Raw genomic sequence first — 18,042 nt, forward strand, 5'->3', positions numbered from 1 at the left:
CTTCCAATAGTTTCCTCACCACTGAGGTTAGGTTGACTGGCTTGTAGTTCCCTGGTTTATCCCTTCCTCCCTTCTTGAATAACTGTACCACATTGGCTGTCCTTCAGTCCTATGGCACCTCTCCTGTGGCCAGAGAGATATTGAAAATTATTGCCAACGCCCCTGCTATCTCCTCCCTTGCGTCACTCAACAGCCTGGGATACATTTCATCCGGGCCCGAAGATTTATCTACTTGCCAGACCACTTAGAACCTCCTTCCTTTCTATGCTAATTTCTTTAATTGTATCACAGTCCTTCTGCCTGATTTCCATACCCACTTCGTCCCTCACTTGGGAACACCGACACAAAGTATTCATTTAGAACCCTACCTATGTCTTCCGGCTCCACACACAAATTACCACGATGGTCCTTAATGGGCCCTACTCTTTCCCTAGTTATCCGCTTAATGTATTTGTAAAATAACTTTGGATTGTCCTTTATTTTACCTGCCAATGTTTCTTCATGCCCCCTTTTTGCTCTCCTAATTTCCTTCCCCCCTACACATTCGATACTCCTCGAGGGCTTCTGCTGTTTTGAGCCCTCGGTATCTGCCATAAGTCTCCTTTTTTATCTTTATCCAATCCTGTATATCCCTCAGCCAAAACAAAAATAGCTGGAAAAACTCAGCAGATCTGACAGCATCTGTGGAAAGGAAGTCAGAGTCAATGTTCGAATCTGTATGACTCTTCATCAATCCTGTATATCTCCTGACATCCAGGGTTCCCTGGATTTGCTGGTCCCACCCTTTGTCTTTACTGGAATATGTTGGCCCTGTACTCTCCCTATTTCCCTCTTGAATCTGTCCCACTACTCTGACGCAGATTTACCTAAAAGCTGCTCCCAGTCCACTCTGGCCAAATCATATCTGATCTTATTAAAATTGGCCTTCCCCCAATTTAGAACTCTGATTTCTGGCCCATCCTTGTCCTTTTCCATAACAACCTTGAATCTAATGGAGTTATGATCACTATCTGCAAAATGCTCCCCCACTGATACCTCTACCACTTGCCCGGCTTCATTCCCTAAAATTAAGTCCAGGACCGCCCCCTCTCTTGTAGGACTTTCTAAGTACTGGCTTAAAAAGCTCTCCTGGATGCATTTTAAGAATTCTTCTCTCTCTAAACCTATCAAACTATGACTAATCCAGTTAACGTTGGGGAAGTTGAAATCCCCCACTACCCTATTATTTTTGCACTTCTCTGAAATTTGCCTACATATCTGCTCTTCTATTTCTCTCTGACTCTTTGGGGGCCTATGGTACACTCCCAGCAATGTGATTGCTCCATTTTTGTTTTTAAGTTCTACCTGCTTCATTTGCAGAGCCTTCGAAGATGTCATCCCTCCTTACGGCTGTAATTAATTCCTTGATCAATATTGCGATCCCCCCTCCTCTTTTACCTCCTTCCCTGTCTCGCCTGAAGACCCTATATCCTGGACTATTGAATTGCCAATCCTGTCCTCTCTCAACCATGTCTCTGTGACAGCAATGACGTCATACTTCTATGTGTTAATTTGTGCCCTCAACTCATCTGCCTTATTCATCAGACTCCTTTCATTAAAATAAATACCATCCAACCTTGCCAAACTCCCTTGTGCCTTAACTGGCCTATAATTTCTATGCCTTCCAGGCTCACCTGCTCTCCCTTCTAATTTTGGCTGTGCATCTCCTCCTGCTGAAACTCCTCTCAGGATCCCAACCCCCTGCCAAGTTAGTTTAAGCCTTCCCCAACAGCACTAGCAAACTCGCTACAAGGATGTTGGTCCCATTCTGGTTCAGATACAACCTGTTTTAATTTGATTGAATTCTGCCACGGTGGGATTTGAATCTGGGTCCCCAGAGCGTTACCCTGGGTCTATGGATTACTAGTCAATACCACTAGGCCATCACCCCCCTGCCCGGAGCTCTGTTCCTGTATTGTTAACCTTGTTTCCATCTCTATACATGCTACCTGACCTGCTAACGTTTTCAACATTTTTTGTTTTTGTTGCACAAAAGTCATGTCTTGCCCTGCGAAAACAGTTGTACATTTGCAGTAGGGAGGAGGGTCACTGGAGAGTGGCCAGGAGTGGGAAGCCTCAGGCAAAAGTATCAAGACAACTTCAAACCCATACTACTAATGTGGCTGTGATGTGAATTTGATCCCTCTGTGACCTCCTCCCTCCCTATTTCTGTAACCTCTTCCAGTCCTACGACCTTCTGAGAACTTTGCATTCCACTTTCTCTGGTTTTTTGTGTATATCCCCAGCCTCCCACTGAGTTCATTCATCCTACGATTGGAAGTTGTGCTTTCAACCATTTAGTCCACAAGCTCTGGAATATCCTCTTTAAACTTATGCCTCTACCTCTCTTCTCTTTTAAGATGCTGCTTAAAAGAGGCACACCTTTTGGTCAACTGTCTTAATATTTCCTTATGTGGCTCACAAGAACACAAGAAATAGGAGCACAAGTAGACCACATAGCCCATCGAGCCTGCTCCGCCATTCAATACAATCATGGGTTTCAACTCCACTTTCCCACCCGCTCCCTATATCCCTTGATTCCCTGAGAGACCAAAAATCTGTCTATCCTAGCCTTAAAAGTATTCAGCGATGGCCCATCCACCAACCTCTGGGGTAGAGAATTCCAAAGGTTCACAATCCTTTGAATGAAGCAATTTTCCTCATCTCAGTCCTAAATGATCAGCCTTTATCCCGAGACTGTGCCCCCATGTTTTAGATTCCCCAACCAGCGGAAACAATTTCCCAGTGTCCATCCTGTCGAGCCCCTTCATCCTCTTGTATGTTTCAATGAAATTGCTTCTCATTCTTCAAAACTCCAGAGAATATGAGCCCAATTTACTCAATCTCTCATCGTAGGACAACCCCCTCCATCCCAGGGACTAATTTAGTGAACCTTCACTGTACTGCCTCCAATGCAAGTATATCCTTCCTTAAGTACCCTTGCAATGAATGCCAAATTCCACTTGCATTCCTAATTACATGCTGTACCTGCATGCTAACTTTCTGCATTCCTTGTGCGAGCACATCCAAGTCTCTTTGAACATCAACACTTACAAGTTTCTCATCTTTTAAAAAATATTCTGCTTTACTCTTTTGTTTGCTAATTCTTTAGGGCGAGACGGTGATGTAGTAGAAATCCATCTGGTTCACTAGTGCCCTTCAGGGAAGGAAATCCGCCATCCTTACCCGGTCTGACCTACATGTGATTCCAGACCCGCAGCAATGTGGTTGACTCTTAACAGCCCTCTGAAATGGCCTAGCAAGTCGCTCAGTTCAAGGGCAATTAGGGATGGGCAACAAATGCAGGCCTTGCCAATGATGCCTATAGCCCATGAAAGAATTTTTAAAAACTCTCTGGTGAAGTACCTTGGGAAGTTTTACTTTATTAAAGGCACTATATAAAATGCAAGCCGTTATTGGTAGCGGCCTGGTCTGTGCAGCTCAACTATACACTGAGTGAGACCAATGAATCGGACAGAGATCTGCAAAAAATAATTATTAATGGTTTATTTAGTGGACAGTTAGGCATTGGAAAAACAAATTAGAACAAGAATTGAAAAATAATAACATGTCCTTATTTGTGAAAGTAAATAAGCACAGGCAAAGGAGCTGCCACTAGTGGGAGCCCCTTAAGACTCAGGGAGCATAGACAGTAAAGAGGCACTGCTGACCTTTTCTTTTAGTAAGTTCTACCAATCAGCATTCAGAGAAGCAGTCAGCAGTACCATTTCTTAGCCTGAGTGCTGGAGATGTTTATACAAAGAGATACCTGAGAGATTGGAAGCAAAAAAAAAAGATGGTGAAACTCTTTCGAGTTATCAACAGTCACAGATTGCAACTCTTTCGAGTACAATCACAGTTCTTGGTTTCCGGGAGTGGGGCATGAACCCACAACCCTCTGATTCAAAGGCGAGGGTGCTATGAACTGAGCCACAGCTAAGGCTGGAGAGAGAAATTAAAGGGAGAATGGGCTCACTAACTGAAATTCTCTGTAGCTCTCTGGAGACTGGGCTGATGCATGGAAGCCTGAAAATAATGAACCTGATTTCCAGTGATCGAGGGAAGACAGCAGTATGACTATAATCAAAGCCAGTTAGTTCAATACCGGACTGATTTATTGGGGAGTGAGAGAGGTGGAATGCAGCAATTTGGGGTCATATTGTAATAAAGGAAAAAAGTAATGAATAGAAAGGTGGCTCTTACCAATTTTTTTACCTGCGTATGTATTTCTGTTGAAAGCAGATATGCAGAATATCAAAAATTATATTCAGAAGTGACTGGACCACAATGGAACGAATCTCTTCCCCCTCACACTCACAAACACTCAGACGTCAGCAACTGGGACTGCTATTTCTGTGGCTTTGTCTTTATTACAGGGAAATTGCTGCACTTTGTACATACTGATGGATTGTATAATGATAAAATTCTCACCTTCATTTTTAACCAAAATATATTTAGCCTTCCACATCTTGCTTGATCGTCCAAAAGCAGCATAAGTCTAATCCTTCTGTTGATGTCTTCATCCCATTCTCCGAAACTAACCTACAAAGGTGGACAAACTTTGCCAATTGCTCGACCACATTCCCTCCAACTCCTATGTGTACATACATCTTCCTGTTGCTTCCCAAATAACTTAACCTTTGTCTTTTACTGATCAGGAAAGGCTGAACAGGTTTTTCTCTAGAAAAGAGAAGTTTGAAGGATGACCTGAGAGAGGTATTTAAAAGTCTGAAAGTGACTGATAGGACAGATGGAGGGAAAATATTTCCATTTGTTGGACAGGAGCAAAACAAGAGGCCATAAATATAAGTTAGCAATTAATATGTCCAAATGTGGAACTCACTACCACAGGGAGTGGTGAAGGAAAATTGCAATGATACAATAACACAAGAATTAGGATCAGGAGTAGGCCATTCAGCCCTTGACCCTGCTGCCCCACTTGACAAGATCATGGCTGCTCCGATTGTGGCCTCAATTCCACTCTCATGTCCACCCCTCATAACTCTTGACTCCGTTGTCGATCAATACATTTAATAGGAAGACAGATAACGAAGGAAGGAATAGAAGGCTATGCTGATACGGTGAGAAGATGGGTTGGAGGAGGTTCATTTAGAGTATAACGTCAGCATGATATAGTGTTTAAGAGGAAGAGAGACAAGCATATGAGGGAGAAGGGAGTATGAGGAAAGATGAGAGGAGGTTCAAGTGGAGTCTAAAAACTGGTATGGACTAGTTGGGCAGAATGGCATGTTTCTGTGCTTTTTATGCTATGTAAAAAAAAAATCCTGTGTGTCATACCCGTTTCCCACTATACACTGCTAAAGTCTGTCTCAAAATCTATCAGGTTATTTTAATAATGGATGTTGAGCTCTACAATATAAATTCACCCTATAGTCTGGAGCTCACTGCTAACCCCCTCCCTCCTTACCCCCTTTACATCTCGGAAATCCTCCTACCTTTCTATATTTTCCTCCCTCAATCCCTGTGACGGCTTGCTGCATTAAAGTTGCATTATACTCTTAAACTACTGTTTACCTCTTTATATATTCCAGACGGTTTATCAGTTTGTATGTAAGTCACCCTTAATGCAGTGGCTTTGCTCTTCAAAGTCAGATGTTGCTGCAGCTAGCAAATGACAGCTAAGTATTTCTTGTTTTGTATCTGAGTATAAACAAAGTCAACAACAGCTGTCAGGACAGGCATTCCGCGCATGAATATTTAAACACTCTCATCTTGTGTGGTTAGTGGCTCCAAGTGCTAGGCTGCCCTGAACTGACATCTCTCACTCTAGTCTGTTCTCAGATCGATTTGCTGCAATCACCAATCCACATTTTCTTCCCTCAAATCCCAGGTTTGCCCACCAGCTCCTTCCTCTTGTTTCTCATATACTGGACTTACACCGTATCCTGTAACTCACTGTGAGGCTCACTAGGGCCTGTTGAGCACAGAATCTAGGCTGACTCTCCTGTGCGGTATATAAGGAATGCAGCACTACACAGAATGTACAGCACAAAAGCAGGCCATTCGGCCCAACTAATCTCTGCTGGTATTTATGCTTCAGATGAGGCTCCTCCCATTCAGCCTGCCTCATTTCAGCATATCTTTCTATTCCTTTGCCTCTCGTACTTGTCAATTTTCTTTTTGAAAGCATCTAACCTATTTGCCTTAACCGCTTCCTGTGTTAGCGAGTTCCACAATCTAATCACTTTCAAGTGACAAAATCTCTCTTTATTTTCCTATTCATCATCCAAAACTCTGCGTTTATGGCCTTATTATCTGCAAATCCATGTGTTCGCTGACCTTGATTGGTACCAGGTCTAGTAATGTTTCAATTTTCAAATTCTCACTCTTGTTTTCAAATCCCTCTATGGCCTTTCACCTTCCTAACTCTGTAATCTTCGCCAGCCCTTGAACCCTCCAAGATATCTGCGCTCCCCCAGTTCTGGCCTCTTGCGCATCCCAAATTTTCGTTGCTCTCTTTGACTAAATTTTTGGTTATCTGCCCGAATATCACCTTAGGTGGCTCAGTGTTTAATTTTGTCTAGTAATGCTCATGTGAAGTGCCTTGTGATGTTTTAGTTCATTAAAGACGCTATGAATGTAAGATGTTGCTGTTGGTGTCCTGCTTAATTCTTACGCCGCAACCAACATCTCTGAAAAAAAAATTCTGGTCATTATCTTATTGCTGTTTGTGGTACTTTGCTGTGCTCAATTTAGCTACTGCATTTCCTATATGAATTTAAGATCTACTATTTCCTTTCATAAACAAAGTGGGAGCAGACATTGGGAAACACACACAATGCCATAAAGCAAAATTGCAAGAGAATAAATTGTGTGCATCTATAGGTCATCTGGGTCATTTGAAAAATCCATTCTTGGGATATGGGTGTCACTAGCAAAGCTGGAATTTATTACCCATCCTTAGCTGCCCTTCAGAAGGTGGTGATGGGTCTTTTTCTTGAATGCTGGAGTTCATGTGGTGAAGTTTTGTTGAACCTTTATAAAGCTCTAGTTAGGCCACAAGTAGAGTATTGTGCCCAGTTCTGCTCCCACCTCTTTATGAAGGATTAAAAAAAAATATTTCAAGGGATGTGGGCGTCACTTGCAAGGCCAGCATTTGTTGTCCATCCCTAATTGCCCTTGACCTGAGAGACTTGCTAGGCCATTTCAGAGGGCAGTTAAGAATCAACCACTTTGTTGTGGGTCTGGAGTTACGTGTGGGCCAGACCAGGTAAGGACAGCAGGTTTCCTTCCCTAAAGGACATTAGGGAATCAGATGGTTTTTTTTTTTACAGAAATCCACAATGGGGGTCACCATCACAAACACTAGCTTTTCAAATCCAGATTGTAACGCAACTATCATATTTTTCATAACAGTATTATGGGATATTGTAAGGTTGAGTGTGGATGGTTCTATCTGTGTGACTGATTTAATTGTTTAGTCAGGTAGACTGCAAGGTTCAAATTATCAGAAGAGTCAGGTGTAGAAAGGGTATTTGAAATGCTAATGAGTGAACTAGAGTCTAAGAGTCAATAGATAAAATGTGAATGAAACTTGTATTTTAAGATAAGTAGAAAGGTGTTTGGGCTTCAAAGGGATGATAGGATGCTTACAACTAACAAGGTAAGCAAGGCCAAGCAGTATATTTATTCTTCCCAAAGGTACTGACCATATTGGCAACATGAAAGATTTTTATATTATGGGAAAAGTAAACTTCCATGGTCATGTAGAACAATGGGATTTTATAAAGAGAGGAAACATATATAAACAGAGATGGAAGGCTTTGTGTGGGTGGCCATGTAAAATCTTGAAAGGTACACTGTGTAAAGCAGCCTTGGGGAAAAGCCTCTAGCCACTTTTGTAGAAGTCTGCCGTGGCCAGTAACTAAAGTTGTGTTAAAAGCCTTTGGAATTCCACTGTTGAGTGGGTGTGTGTGCTAACCTTGCTGTATTGCCTATTTAAATTTAAAATCTATTTTGGACTGTTGCCTTAAAGAGAGTGTGTAGTTGGGAGTGAGGTTAATTAGGAATTTTGGGATTTGTTATAATATCAAGTGACTGTAATCTTATGTATGTGTTTGAATTCTTTTCTTTTGTTAATAAATGTTTTAATTTAATTTTTTAAATCACTAAAGATGTTAGTGGACTCACTACTTCTGAATTCAGTATACAAATCTTCTCGTAATAAATACAAATTGCAGAACCATTGTGATAGCGTGGCCAATTTTCCCTTGGGGGTTTGGTCCTTCTGGTACATATCACCTGCCATATCATAGCAAAATTATTAATTTTTTAATTAATTAATGTGGTGGGATTTGAACCCATGTCCCCAGTGCATTAGCCTGGGCCTCTGGATTATTGGTCCAGTGACATTACCACTACTCCACCATCTCCCCTTAAACTTTATGAAGGATGCTTTAGGAAGCTTTTGAAAGGATGAGGGTGCAGAGAAGATTTATCACAATGGTTCCAGGGATGAAGGATTTTAGCTCATGGTTAGGTAAAAGAAAATGGGGTTGTTCTCTTTGGAACAAAGTAGTTTGAGGTGAGATTTAATAAGAGGTGTACAAGATTATGACAGGTTTAGATAAGGTAGACAAAGAAAAGCTGTTTCCATCAGTTCATGGTACAAGGACTAGGGGGTCACAGATTTAAGGTTTTGGGCAAGAGATGCAGGGGGGAATGTGAGGAAGAACATTTTTATGCAGCGAGTAGTAATGACCTGGAACTTGCTGCCGATGAGAGTGGTGACATTCAATGATTTCAAAAGAAAACTGGATGAGCACCTGAGGGAAATAAACTTGTAGGGCTATGGGATAGAGCAGGACGAAGGGGGCTGACTGGATTTCTGTATGGAGCACATGGACTTGATAGACCGAGCGGCCTTCTTCCGTGCAGTAATGACTCTATGAGGCGCTCCCACAAGAGTGCTAGAGAGTTCTAGAACTTTGGGCCAGCGACAATGAAGGAACCGTCGATATATGTCATGGTGATGCTGTTAATGCTGAGTTGGGGTGGAGTATGTTCAATTCCTCACTCTGATGTTTCAGTTCTTGATTTAAGCTGCAGCAGAATAGTGAAGAAAAATTAGACAGCGGTAGTTCAGCCTAGGCAGAAATTCCCAGTGACCGGCCAGTTGGAGGATTGGCTGCACAAGAGTTCAGAAACAGGGCTAATGTTAAGAAGGTGGAGGTACCAAGTAGAGGAGTGACTAAGTCCTGCGTGCCCTTTACCACACAAAAAGGGAGAGGGAGATATCAGCAGCGCTCTTTCCTCTTTCTCTTGCACGTCATTCAGCTGCAAGTTTAACATCTACCTAGCACTGGTAAAGACCTAATTTGCCTCCTAGAATGTTCTCTCTGCTGATTACCTGGAAATTGTGAAAATGCAGAGCTTTACTCACACTGGTACAGAAAAGTAAATTGCTGCAGGGATTGACAGCTTCCTGGGCGGACTGTACAAAGCCTTTTCAGCAGGGTGCTTTAACTAAAGCTCCCTGTTAGAAAACCATGGAGTAAGTAATTAGGTCTACCAAATAAACTCAGGATCAGCACAGGTAGGAAAAACAGGTTGAAGTTTAATAAATAAATATGTTTTTAAAATAGTTAAGCTATGAAATATCATATGGATATGGGAGGCCAATCGGCTCATCGTAGGCTACCCATCTAGAAAAAAATATAATTTCCCCATTTACGGCACCTAATTTTTCCTTAAAATATTCAAGGTTTTTGCATCTGCTATCCCATCTGGAAGTTCACTTCAGATTTTCATCACTATGTCTGAAACATTCTGATATCAGTTCAAGTTTTACCTTTCACTTGTCTCGGTATGTATTTTTATCTTGAAGTAGTGTCCTGTATTTGCCTTTTCGGTGCTGCGTGCCTTATGTTCCTTTAACAAGCCTTCCCTCTTAGTGGCCTTTCAGGGCTGAAAAATTACACTTCTCCAGTCTTTGCTTAAAGCTTAATGCCCTCCGCAACCCCCTAACACTAGGGATCAACATTTATCTCTCAGTCAACACCACTGAAACAGATTAACTGGCCATTTATCTCGTGGCCGTCTGTGGGACCTTCAGGGAGTGCTGCATTGTCAGAGATGCCGACTTTTGGATGAGACATGAACTGAATTCCCAAATGCCGGTTCAGGTGGCTATAAAACAATACCTCCTGTCACTAGTGGAAGAAATGCAAGGGAGTTCTCCTAGTTAACATGTATCACTCAGCCATCACCACTAAAACAGAAGAACATCACTGATTTTGGGATCTTGCTACATGCAAATTGGCCTCTACTTTTCCTACAACACTGGCTGTGCCTCAAAAAAAGTGCTTTACATATCAAGCTCTATCTTCCCTTCTTAGGGCTCTTCACGCACCCGAAGAAAGCATTCGAGCATTGGTGTTATGAATATGTTCTACCAAAGGGGACTCTTGCCTGTTGACTACACAAATCATGAAACCGTTGGCCACACACCTGCCACTCGGCTGACACCTCGTGCTCCCTGCCAGCGTTTTTATGGCACTGTCACTTATATCACAGCACAAGATCAAAATCCAGGTCCTGGGTGTAGATCATTTCTGGATCCTGGAACTCATCTCCCAGTTTCTTCCACCAGGGCCCCCGTGTGAACTGCAGCATGGTGTTGTGGGACTGCCTGGCTCTGGCTGCGACAGGAACAGACCTGCTGCTAAACACCGCTGTATCCTCCTTTGTGGCCGCTTTCAAACCTGGAGCGTCTGGACGTTACAAGACAAAAAAAAAAAGCCAGTTTAAAAGGAAAAATAAGAATGCAGGCGACTACACAAGGCGATAATTCGAATTGGATGGTACAGGAACATTAGTTGAACGTCAGAAGTAGATCAGAAGTGAACATGCTGGAGGTACACTGCAGACGTATCAGCGTCAGACAGAAAGACAGGTTAGCATTTTAGACTGAATCTTCTCTCAGATCTCGAACTTTGCCTGTCGTTTTGATTTACAGACACAGGCAAAGCTCCATGATAAGGCCAAACTCAAACTCGCTCGCTGAGAATAATTAAAATCACAAATGGGCCACACCCATTTTATGTTTTTTTTTAGAAAATGCTTTGAAAGGTGACTCAGAGGTAAGTTACATGCTACCTTTTCCTTTCCGTCCCTCTCTGACTCTCCACACCCAACATTTTCCTTTTATTTCAGACTTTCCAGCTTGCACCATTCTTTATTTTGTTTTCAGGATAGCTTAAAGCTCATCCAAGGCCATTGTAATTTGTTACAACCACCTTCCATGGGCAGTTTAATAAAAGCAAACTCACATCGGCATTTCAAGCCGTTATTCACTGACGGTAAATTGCTGCCATATGGTAGCAAGATTAATCAGGAGCACATTGATGAAGAAGTTGTGGAAGTAGGTCAGGAATAAAGCTGGTATTGCAAAGTGGTCAAATACAGGAAATCTCTTTCACATTCTCTGTGATATTAATCTAATCTGAAGGTTGGCTTATGCACTTTAAACAAAGGGCTTCAAGTAGTGGTAACTCCTGCTGGTAGGATGACTGAGCCCCAGTTGCAGGGCCAGAGGCTCAGGTCTTTGGGCTTCACAGTCATTCAAGTTTACTTGCTTGGCTGAGTGCCTTTTGATAGGTCTCAAACAGCTGGATAAAGACATATTCATTGAATTATACAGCACTTGCCCATTAAGTTCAGTGAGTCATCAGAGCAACCTGCATTGTAAATTCATTTTCTTGCCCCAAATTCTTTTGCTGAAAAAAGAGACATGCTGTTAAAGTTTTTTGTCCTGCACGCATCCGGACAGACGCAAGAATGCCAAATTTCAAAGGGAGCAACAATTTACACTCAATGAGAAAGGATGCTGATTAGTTGGCAAGTCGACAAAAACATGGGGAACAACAGTTCATTGGTACATTCTCCGTGGCAAAGCCCCAATCAGTACTCTTGTCTGATGCAATATAAATTGCTGCTCCCTTTGAAATTTGGCATTCTTGAGTGCAAGACAAAAAGTTTCAAAAGCGCGTCTCTTTTTCCAGCAATGCTCAAGCTCTGTACTACCAAGCAACTGAATGTTCTTTTGTTCTCTGGTTTGAGAGAACACTTGGAAGAACTGACCCTCGGCCTCTCCCGAGTCCAATATTGAGGTGGTGCTCAGGGGGTAACTGTGCTCAATGTGTACAATGTGAAAGGACACTCACTGCTTAAAAGGTTAACAGGTAGCCCATCAGCTGACTTACTCATCAGCAGCTCAATGTCTGTGTTGATCTGGGCAAGCAGTGCCTCCTGCCGCTGTTCCGACTTCCGCTCCAAGTTTCTCCTCATGAGATACTGGCCCAACATCTCCTGAGCATGAGAATGTCGCTCATTTGTTCTCTCCTTGGACTCTTGAGAAACCTGAGGGGAATTGTGGGTTAATATGTTGTGCCAGTTTTGTCTGCCATATTTTTCTATGCAGTACACACAGCAGAGGATCCTAGTGTTCTGGTCCTTGGATCAGACTAGCTGCAGTGATGGGTTTCCTCAGATTATAGGGGGTCTGAGATCCAATCATGAGAGTGATCAATGATGTTGAACTCCAGAGAATATCTACCATGGATCCAATTATTAGTCAACGCAAAGCCAGTATTTAAAGAAACACAGGGACGGTTTCATAGAAGTCAGTTTGGAAACGTACTTATTATAATCAACAATAAAATTGTACAAGAAAATGAATGGATCGTTTACCAATTAAATGCTAGGTATTGTAAGACAGTCGATAACAGTGTGAGTATGAATCTTTCAGATCTCTCTGAAACTTAACTTTTCATCTGCAACACTCAGGCTCCTAAATGTAAGATCTCAGTTACCTAAACTACACAGTAAGATGTCGTTGGTATCATCAAAACTCAGGCCATTTGGGATTAACTCAATTCTAACAGGGCTCCTGCACCTTTCGTAAATTAAAATTCGATGGCTTTTCCATAACCAAATACTTCAAGACCATTTTTTCTTTCAAATACATCACGAACTCTGGCATTTGTACTTTTACACAAGCATTGGAACCTTGCATTGTGTGTCAGTTATCCAATAACCTCAATTTCTCACAAAAGTATCTTGTTTTGTAGAAATTTTGTGTTCCATGAAAAGAGCTTATGGGGTCATCAATCTACTTACCTGTACTGGATTCCATACATGCAATGTGAAGCAAGTGATTGGAGGGGAGGCAGTGGTCGTCAGAAAAACATTGGAAAAGGTTGGAATTCTGCCCTAAGTCACAAAAGTCTCACCCCTGTCTTTATAAAATTCTATGACTTTTCAAAAGCTTACAGCCTTTGTTTTTTTTTAGAAATTTCAATGACTTTTCCAGGCTTTCCATGACCTGGGGGAACCCTATTCTAAAGTGGACTGTAGGATGTATAGGTATTAATATCCACTGCTTATTTTTCAGCAAGGGAATTTACATTCAATGAAGCGGGTGATCAGCAGATGGTGTAAGGAGTCCTTGCTAGAATAATCAGAATTGGGTTCTGGATAGGGTTGGTTCGATGGGTTGAAAGACCTTTTCTCAATCCGCATAACCTTATGTTTGAAAACATGAAATTCAGATTTAGAAGTGATTTTTGGGAGACCAGGTCACATCTCTGGTGCGGCATACTCACTGGATGAAGTTTGACATGTGCATCTACTTTAGCACGCAGTTCTAGTCTCTGTGTGTCTGTCAGGCCCTTTGGTCCCTGCCAGGGTGTGATGCATGATCTCAGGTTTCGACGCTTATTCAAGAACTTCAAGACCTACAACCAGAAAAACATTTCACGAAGCTCTTCTAAAATTCTAGTTCTCCACTAATAAGGTTAATGCCCCTTTTCTCTCTCAATAACAATTTAAGATAAACATTAAATTCCCAGACATGAAATGTGATTCTGATTGTACAGAATTCCTCATTCATGTACAACATTCCTTTACAGTCACAAAATACGATTCTCAAGTTGAGCAACATTTATGAAACATCCCTCCAGTTTATTTTTAGGATACAAAATCTAACTACCCAGTAGTCTTTTCTCAATGTAAATATATTATACATTCAACCAATCCACTTGTCAAAATAGTCTTTTCATCATTTTAAAGTAAATAATTTTTCAGGGTGTACATTTGCCAATGTTTTAAACATTTCAGATTAAGATGGCATCTTTGTTACCCCCATTCCTTGATCTCTCCAGGTTTCTCCAGTGCAGATCGTGGAGGCAAAATGGTGCATAGCAAGTCACCCTAAAATGCTGCTCCAACATTACAATTCTGTATTTTTTCTCCTCTCCACCAAAGTTTTACATTTCAACACATCAGGAAAGCACTCACAGCTCTCTGGATAGTAACAGCTGCCCTGAATTCCTTAAGGGCCTGCTTTTGCTTGTTGAAGGCCTTTCTCTGCCTGTGTCCGAACCAGACCTTCTGGATCAGCAGTGCTGACTGCGCTCTCTCTTCCTGTAGGTATTTGTCCATCTCGCCTGCAGAGGATGACAAGTATTACACTGTGCGCCAAGAGAATAAGCAGAATTGGGGGCGGTACAAGGCATTCTAAATAGTTTTATGATTTGTAAATCAGGGCAAAGTGCGAATGCAGTCCCCCACTACCACAAATTTTGCAGTCAAGTATCCTGCATTTGGGGACATCACAGGCGTCTGCACACTCAGAGTGCAATGGGATAGCCTCATCCTGGGAGCACAACCTTCATGATCATTGTTTCTCCCCTGCCAGGTAATGCACCTCCAAACATTACATACAAGATCAAAGCAATGGTCAGATCGAAACACTACTGAACAATAAATTGGCAGGAACACATAATGTATGACATTGGCCTGCAAAATGATGTGAAATAATTCTGATGTCACATCAGATTTGGATTAAACAATTTATTAATTAAAATACACTGAATACTACACAGTGCACAAGCAGCATTATGGTAGTAAGTGCGCTTCACTAAGTATTCAGGTTCATGAATGATCCAGGGAGCTAGTACTTGCCTGTTGCATTGGTCCTTGGTGCGTTATGGTTTTGTCACTGGGGTCTGACAGTAAGGCAGCTTGTTTTTTTTTCTCCCCCACAATAGCTGGGTGTGGAACATGCTCTAGGTGGTTGATATGTGACCATGAATGGGAACTGCAACTGATTTGCCTGCCAGTTGCTGGCAATGGGTCAGGAACAGTTAGTAGAATGTTGAAGAATTCACCACAGTTTAAATCATGTGGCACCATGCTGTTCTCAAATCTCACCTGATACACATTTTCTAAATACAAAAACGGTACCAAGAATTTGATTTCCATTACAGAAATGCTAAAAACATCAAAGAATCCCTAAAACTACACAGCATTCATATATAGTCTGTTCTGAGACTTGTAAAAAAGTTGCAATAACATTAACTAGGCCTCTCTGCTGGGAAGTAACTCAGCTTCATCAATGCTCAATGTTTAGTGGTAATGAAGAGCCCTGGATTGAGTAAGATCCCCAATGTAGGTATCTAAAATTCCCTACGATGTTTCGTAACCCTAGGGAGCTTGTAACTTTTGCTGAATTCAGAGTTAGTTGGAGCTGTTTTTATGGCTCATTTCGATTACCTATCTTTGAACATGTGACTTGTCCTGCAAATATATGATCCTTTGACCCAAAGAATTCTGCCCGATGTACTTTGGAAATCTGTGTGTTACTTCTTGTTCTTCCAGCTGAAGGGAGTTCTAAAGAGTCATACTCCTCAATGAACCTCCCAAAGGACAACAATATGCCATTACATAAAGCTGCTCATGCAGAACAATAGCTCAGAGTACGTCACAACAATAACAACTTACATTTATTTATACAGAGCCTCTAATGTAGTTAAATGTCCCAAGGCCCTTCTCAGGAGATTTATCAGGCAAATTCTGACAGGAAGCCACAAAAGAAGATATTAGGATGGGTGGCCAAAAGCTTGGTCAAAGGGGTAGAATTTTAGGACCATCTTAAAGAAGAGAGAGCTAGAGAAACAAAGAGGCCTAGACAGCTCAAAGCATGGCCACCGATGGCGGAGTGATGGAAACTGGGGACATGCAAGAGCCAGAGTTGGAGGAGTGCAGAGATATGAGAGGATTGTGGGGCTGGAGGAGGTTCCAGAGATAGGGAGAGGCAAGGCCATGGAGTGATTTGAAAAGAAGGATGAAAATTTTAATAGCGAGGTGATGCTGGAATGGGAGGCAATGCTGGTCAGTGAACACAACTGCACAGGGAAGGTGACGAGCAGGTGACCAAAAAGTTTAAAGGAAAGAAACAGGTTTTTGAAAGTGGATTTTGAAGGAAGAATTTGCAAACTTAAGTAGTTTGGTCCCCAGTAGAATGAGGACAAGTGCACCAAATTTTTGAAAACTCACTTACTTGCAGGGACTATTTCCAGTAAGCTCAGTTGCCGCTGTCGGAACTCTCGTAGAGCTCGATGTCGCCGTAGCTGTAGCTGGCGTTTAAGCTCCTCCTCCTCTCTCATCTTCTCCAGCCGTTGCATTTCCTTTTCACGTTTTGCTCTAAATGGCATTGCATGTGATTACCATCAATTCTCATCAAACATAGCCACACTGTTTCCATACAGTCCCATACAGTTACTAAATATGTCACAGAATACAGATTCAAGGGAGATAGGAACAGGAGAAGGTTATCAATTCCTCAAGCTGTTCTGCCAGATTATTAGATCATGCTATCTCAATTTCATTTCTTCATATCTCTCGATACCCTTACCTAACAGAAATTTACTGATCTCAGTCTTAAAAAGTTCCACTGGCACAGCATCAACAGCTTTTAGGGAATATAGTACCAGATTTTGACTAGCCTTTTGTGTGAAAAATGCTTCCCAATTTCCCCCTTCACTTTATTAAACTTTACTTTTAAAAATTACTTTTGCACCTACATGAATATTTGGCTTTTATTTCACATATAAAGTATAGAATTTCCTACATCACAACAGCAACACTTCAAAAGTATTTCTTTGGCATTAGAAAATCCTATGGTCACGGAAGGCGCTAAAGAAATGCAAGTCTTTCTTCTTAGAATTTCCTGTCCTTAATACCCTACCAGCAGAATTAAAATTCGGCAAAGGTATGTAAGCTTGATGCTCAGTGCTTATTTGCTGCAGTGACTACTGACTCTCTCTGTTTCCTGTCTCTCTCTGTCTCGTCGTCCATTTCCCTCTGGCCAGGTCTCTCTCCTCCCCTTCCCCTTTATTTCTCTGTTTCTCTAATGGTCCCTTTTCTCAGCCATCTCTCATCTTTCTTGGTCGTATCTCTGCCCCCAAAGAGTGTTCCCAGTCATGTATTTTACTCTCTTCTCTGTTTTTTGCTGCTTTCATCCAGAAGCTGGAATCCTTTATGAGCTAACTAAATACACAACACTTTGTGTGTCCAAAAGCTCAGTGACCTCTTTATTCTGTTTTTTTCCATCGGACGTAACAAACATACGAACAATGACAGACAGGGGAAGACCCTCTGGGTCCATCCAGGCTCTCCTACGTAATTGTGGGAGCTGGTGCATTATATATACACACACAGACATGTATATCACTCCCCACCCCACCTAAAAAAATGTGATCTGTTGAGAGGCAAAAAAACAGATAAAAGCCCAGGCCAAATGGGAGTGGTGGTGGTTGGGGGGCGGGGGCGGTTAGTGGGGGCCACGAGAGAGGAAAATCAGGGTAATTCCTCTCCAACTCCCTTAGGCAGTCAAAACCATTTGAGGGGGTCACTTTGGCCATGATGATTTTATGTTGTACTTACCTCAGTGTCTATTGCCTATATTATCTATTGCCCGTTGCAGTGTCTTACTATATCTACACCAAATTTACTGGCAAAAATAAATTGAAAAGTTGATCTGCACCTGATTTATATGCATCAGCCTACAGGTGGGGATGTCAGTCGGATACTAGTAAGTGAACAATGACTCCTCAGAGCAAATTCTGTGGTGCACAGCACAAGGTTAAAGGGTAAAGCACACACTGCTGTGTTGCTACATTGCTCATCATCAACTTCCTC

At 41.9% G+C, this 18,042-nt stretch overlaps 1 protein-coding gene and 1 non-coding gene across 3 annotated transcripts in view; both read right to left on the reverse strand.

Moving 5' to 3' along the window:
- Positions 1 to 9,269: 9,269 nt before the first annotated feature.
- Positions 9,270 to 18,042, reverse strand: part of iqcb1 (IQ motif containing B1) — a 48,567-nt gene continuing 39,794 nt past the window's right edge. The window contains exons 10-14 of one of the 2 annotated variants that reach the window (XM_078552646.1): positions 16,403 to 16,545; positions 14,359 to 14,507; positions 13,665 to 13,796; positions 12,225 to 12,420; positions 9,270 to 10,772 (exon numbers count right to left, since the gene is read on the reverse strand). In XM_078552646.1, the coding sequence (XP_078408772.1) occupies positions 10,570 to 10,772; positions 12,225 to 12,420; positions 13,665 to 13,796; positions 14,359 to 14,507; positions 16,403 to 16,545 (823 nt within the window). In that variant the 3' untranslated portion in view covers positions 9,270 to 10,569. The remainder of the gene's footprint in view (positions 10,773 to 12,224; positions 12,421 to 13,664; positions 13,797 to 14,358; positions 14,508 to 16,402; positions 16,546 to 18,042) is intronic. The other variant, XM_078552647.1, reaches the window with a different exon arrangement.
- LOC144686989 (U1 spliceosomal RNA) lies at positions 14,603 to 14,766 on the reverse strand. Its single transcript, XR_013578030.1, has one exon. It is a non-coding gene; the product is annotated as a U1 spliceosomal RNA (small nuclear RNA).

This window comes from Cetorhinus maximus, chromosome 11, assembly GCF_964194155.1.
Source record: "Cetorhinus maximus chromosome 11, sCetMax3.hap1.1, whole genome shotgun sequence".
Classification (NCBI taxonomy): domain Eukaryota; kingdom Metazoa; phylum Chordata; class Chondrichthyes; order Lamniformes; family Cetorhinidae; genus Cetorhinus; species Cetorhinus maximus.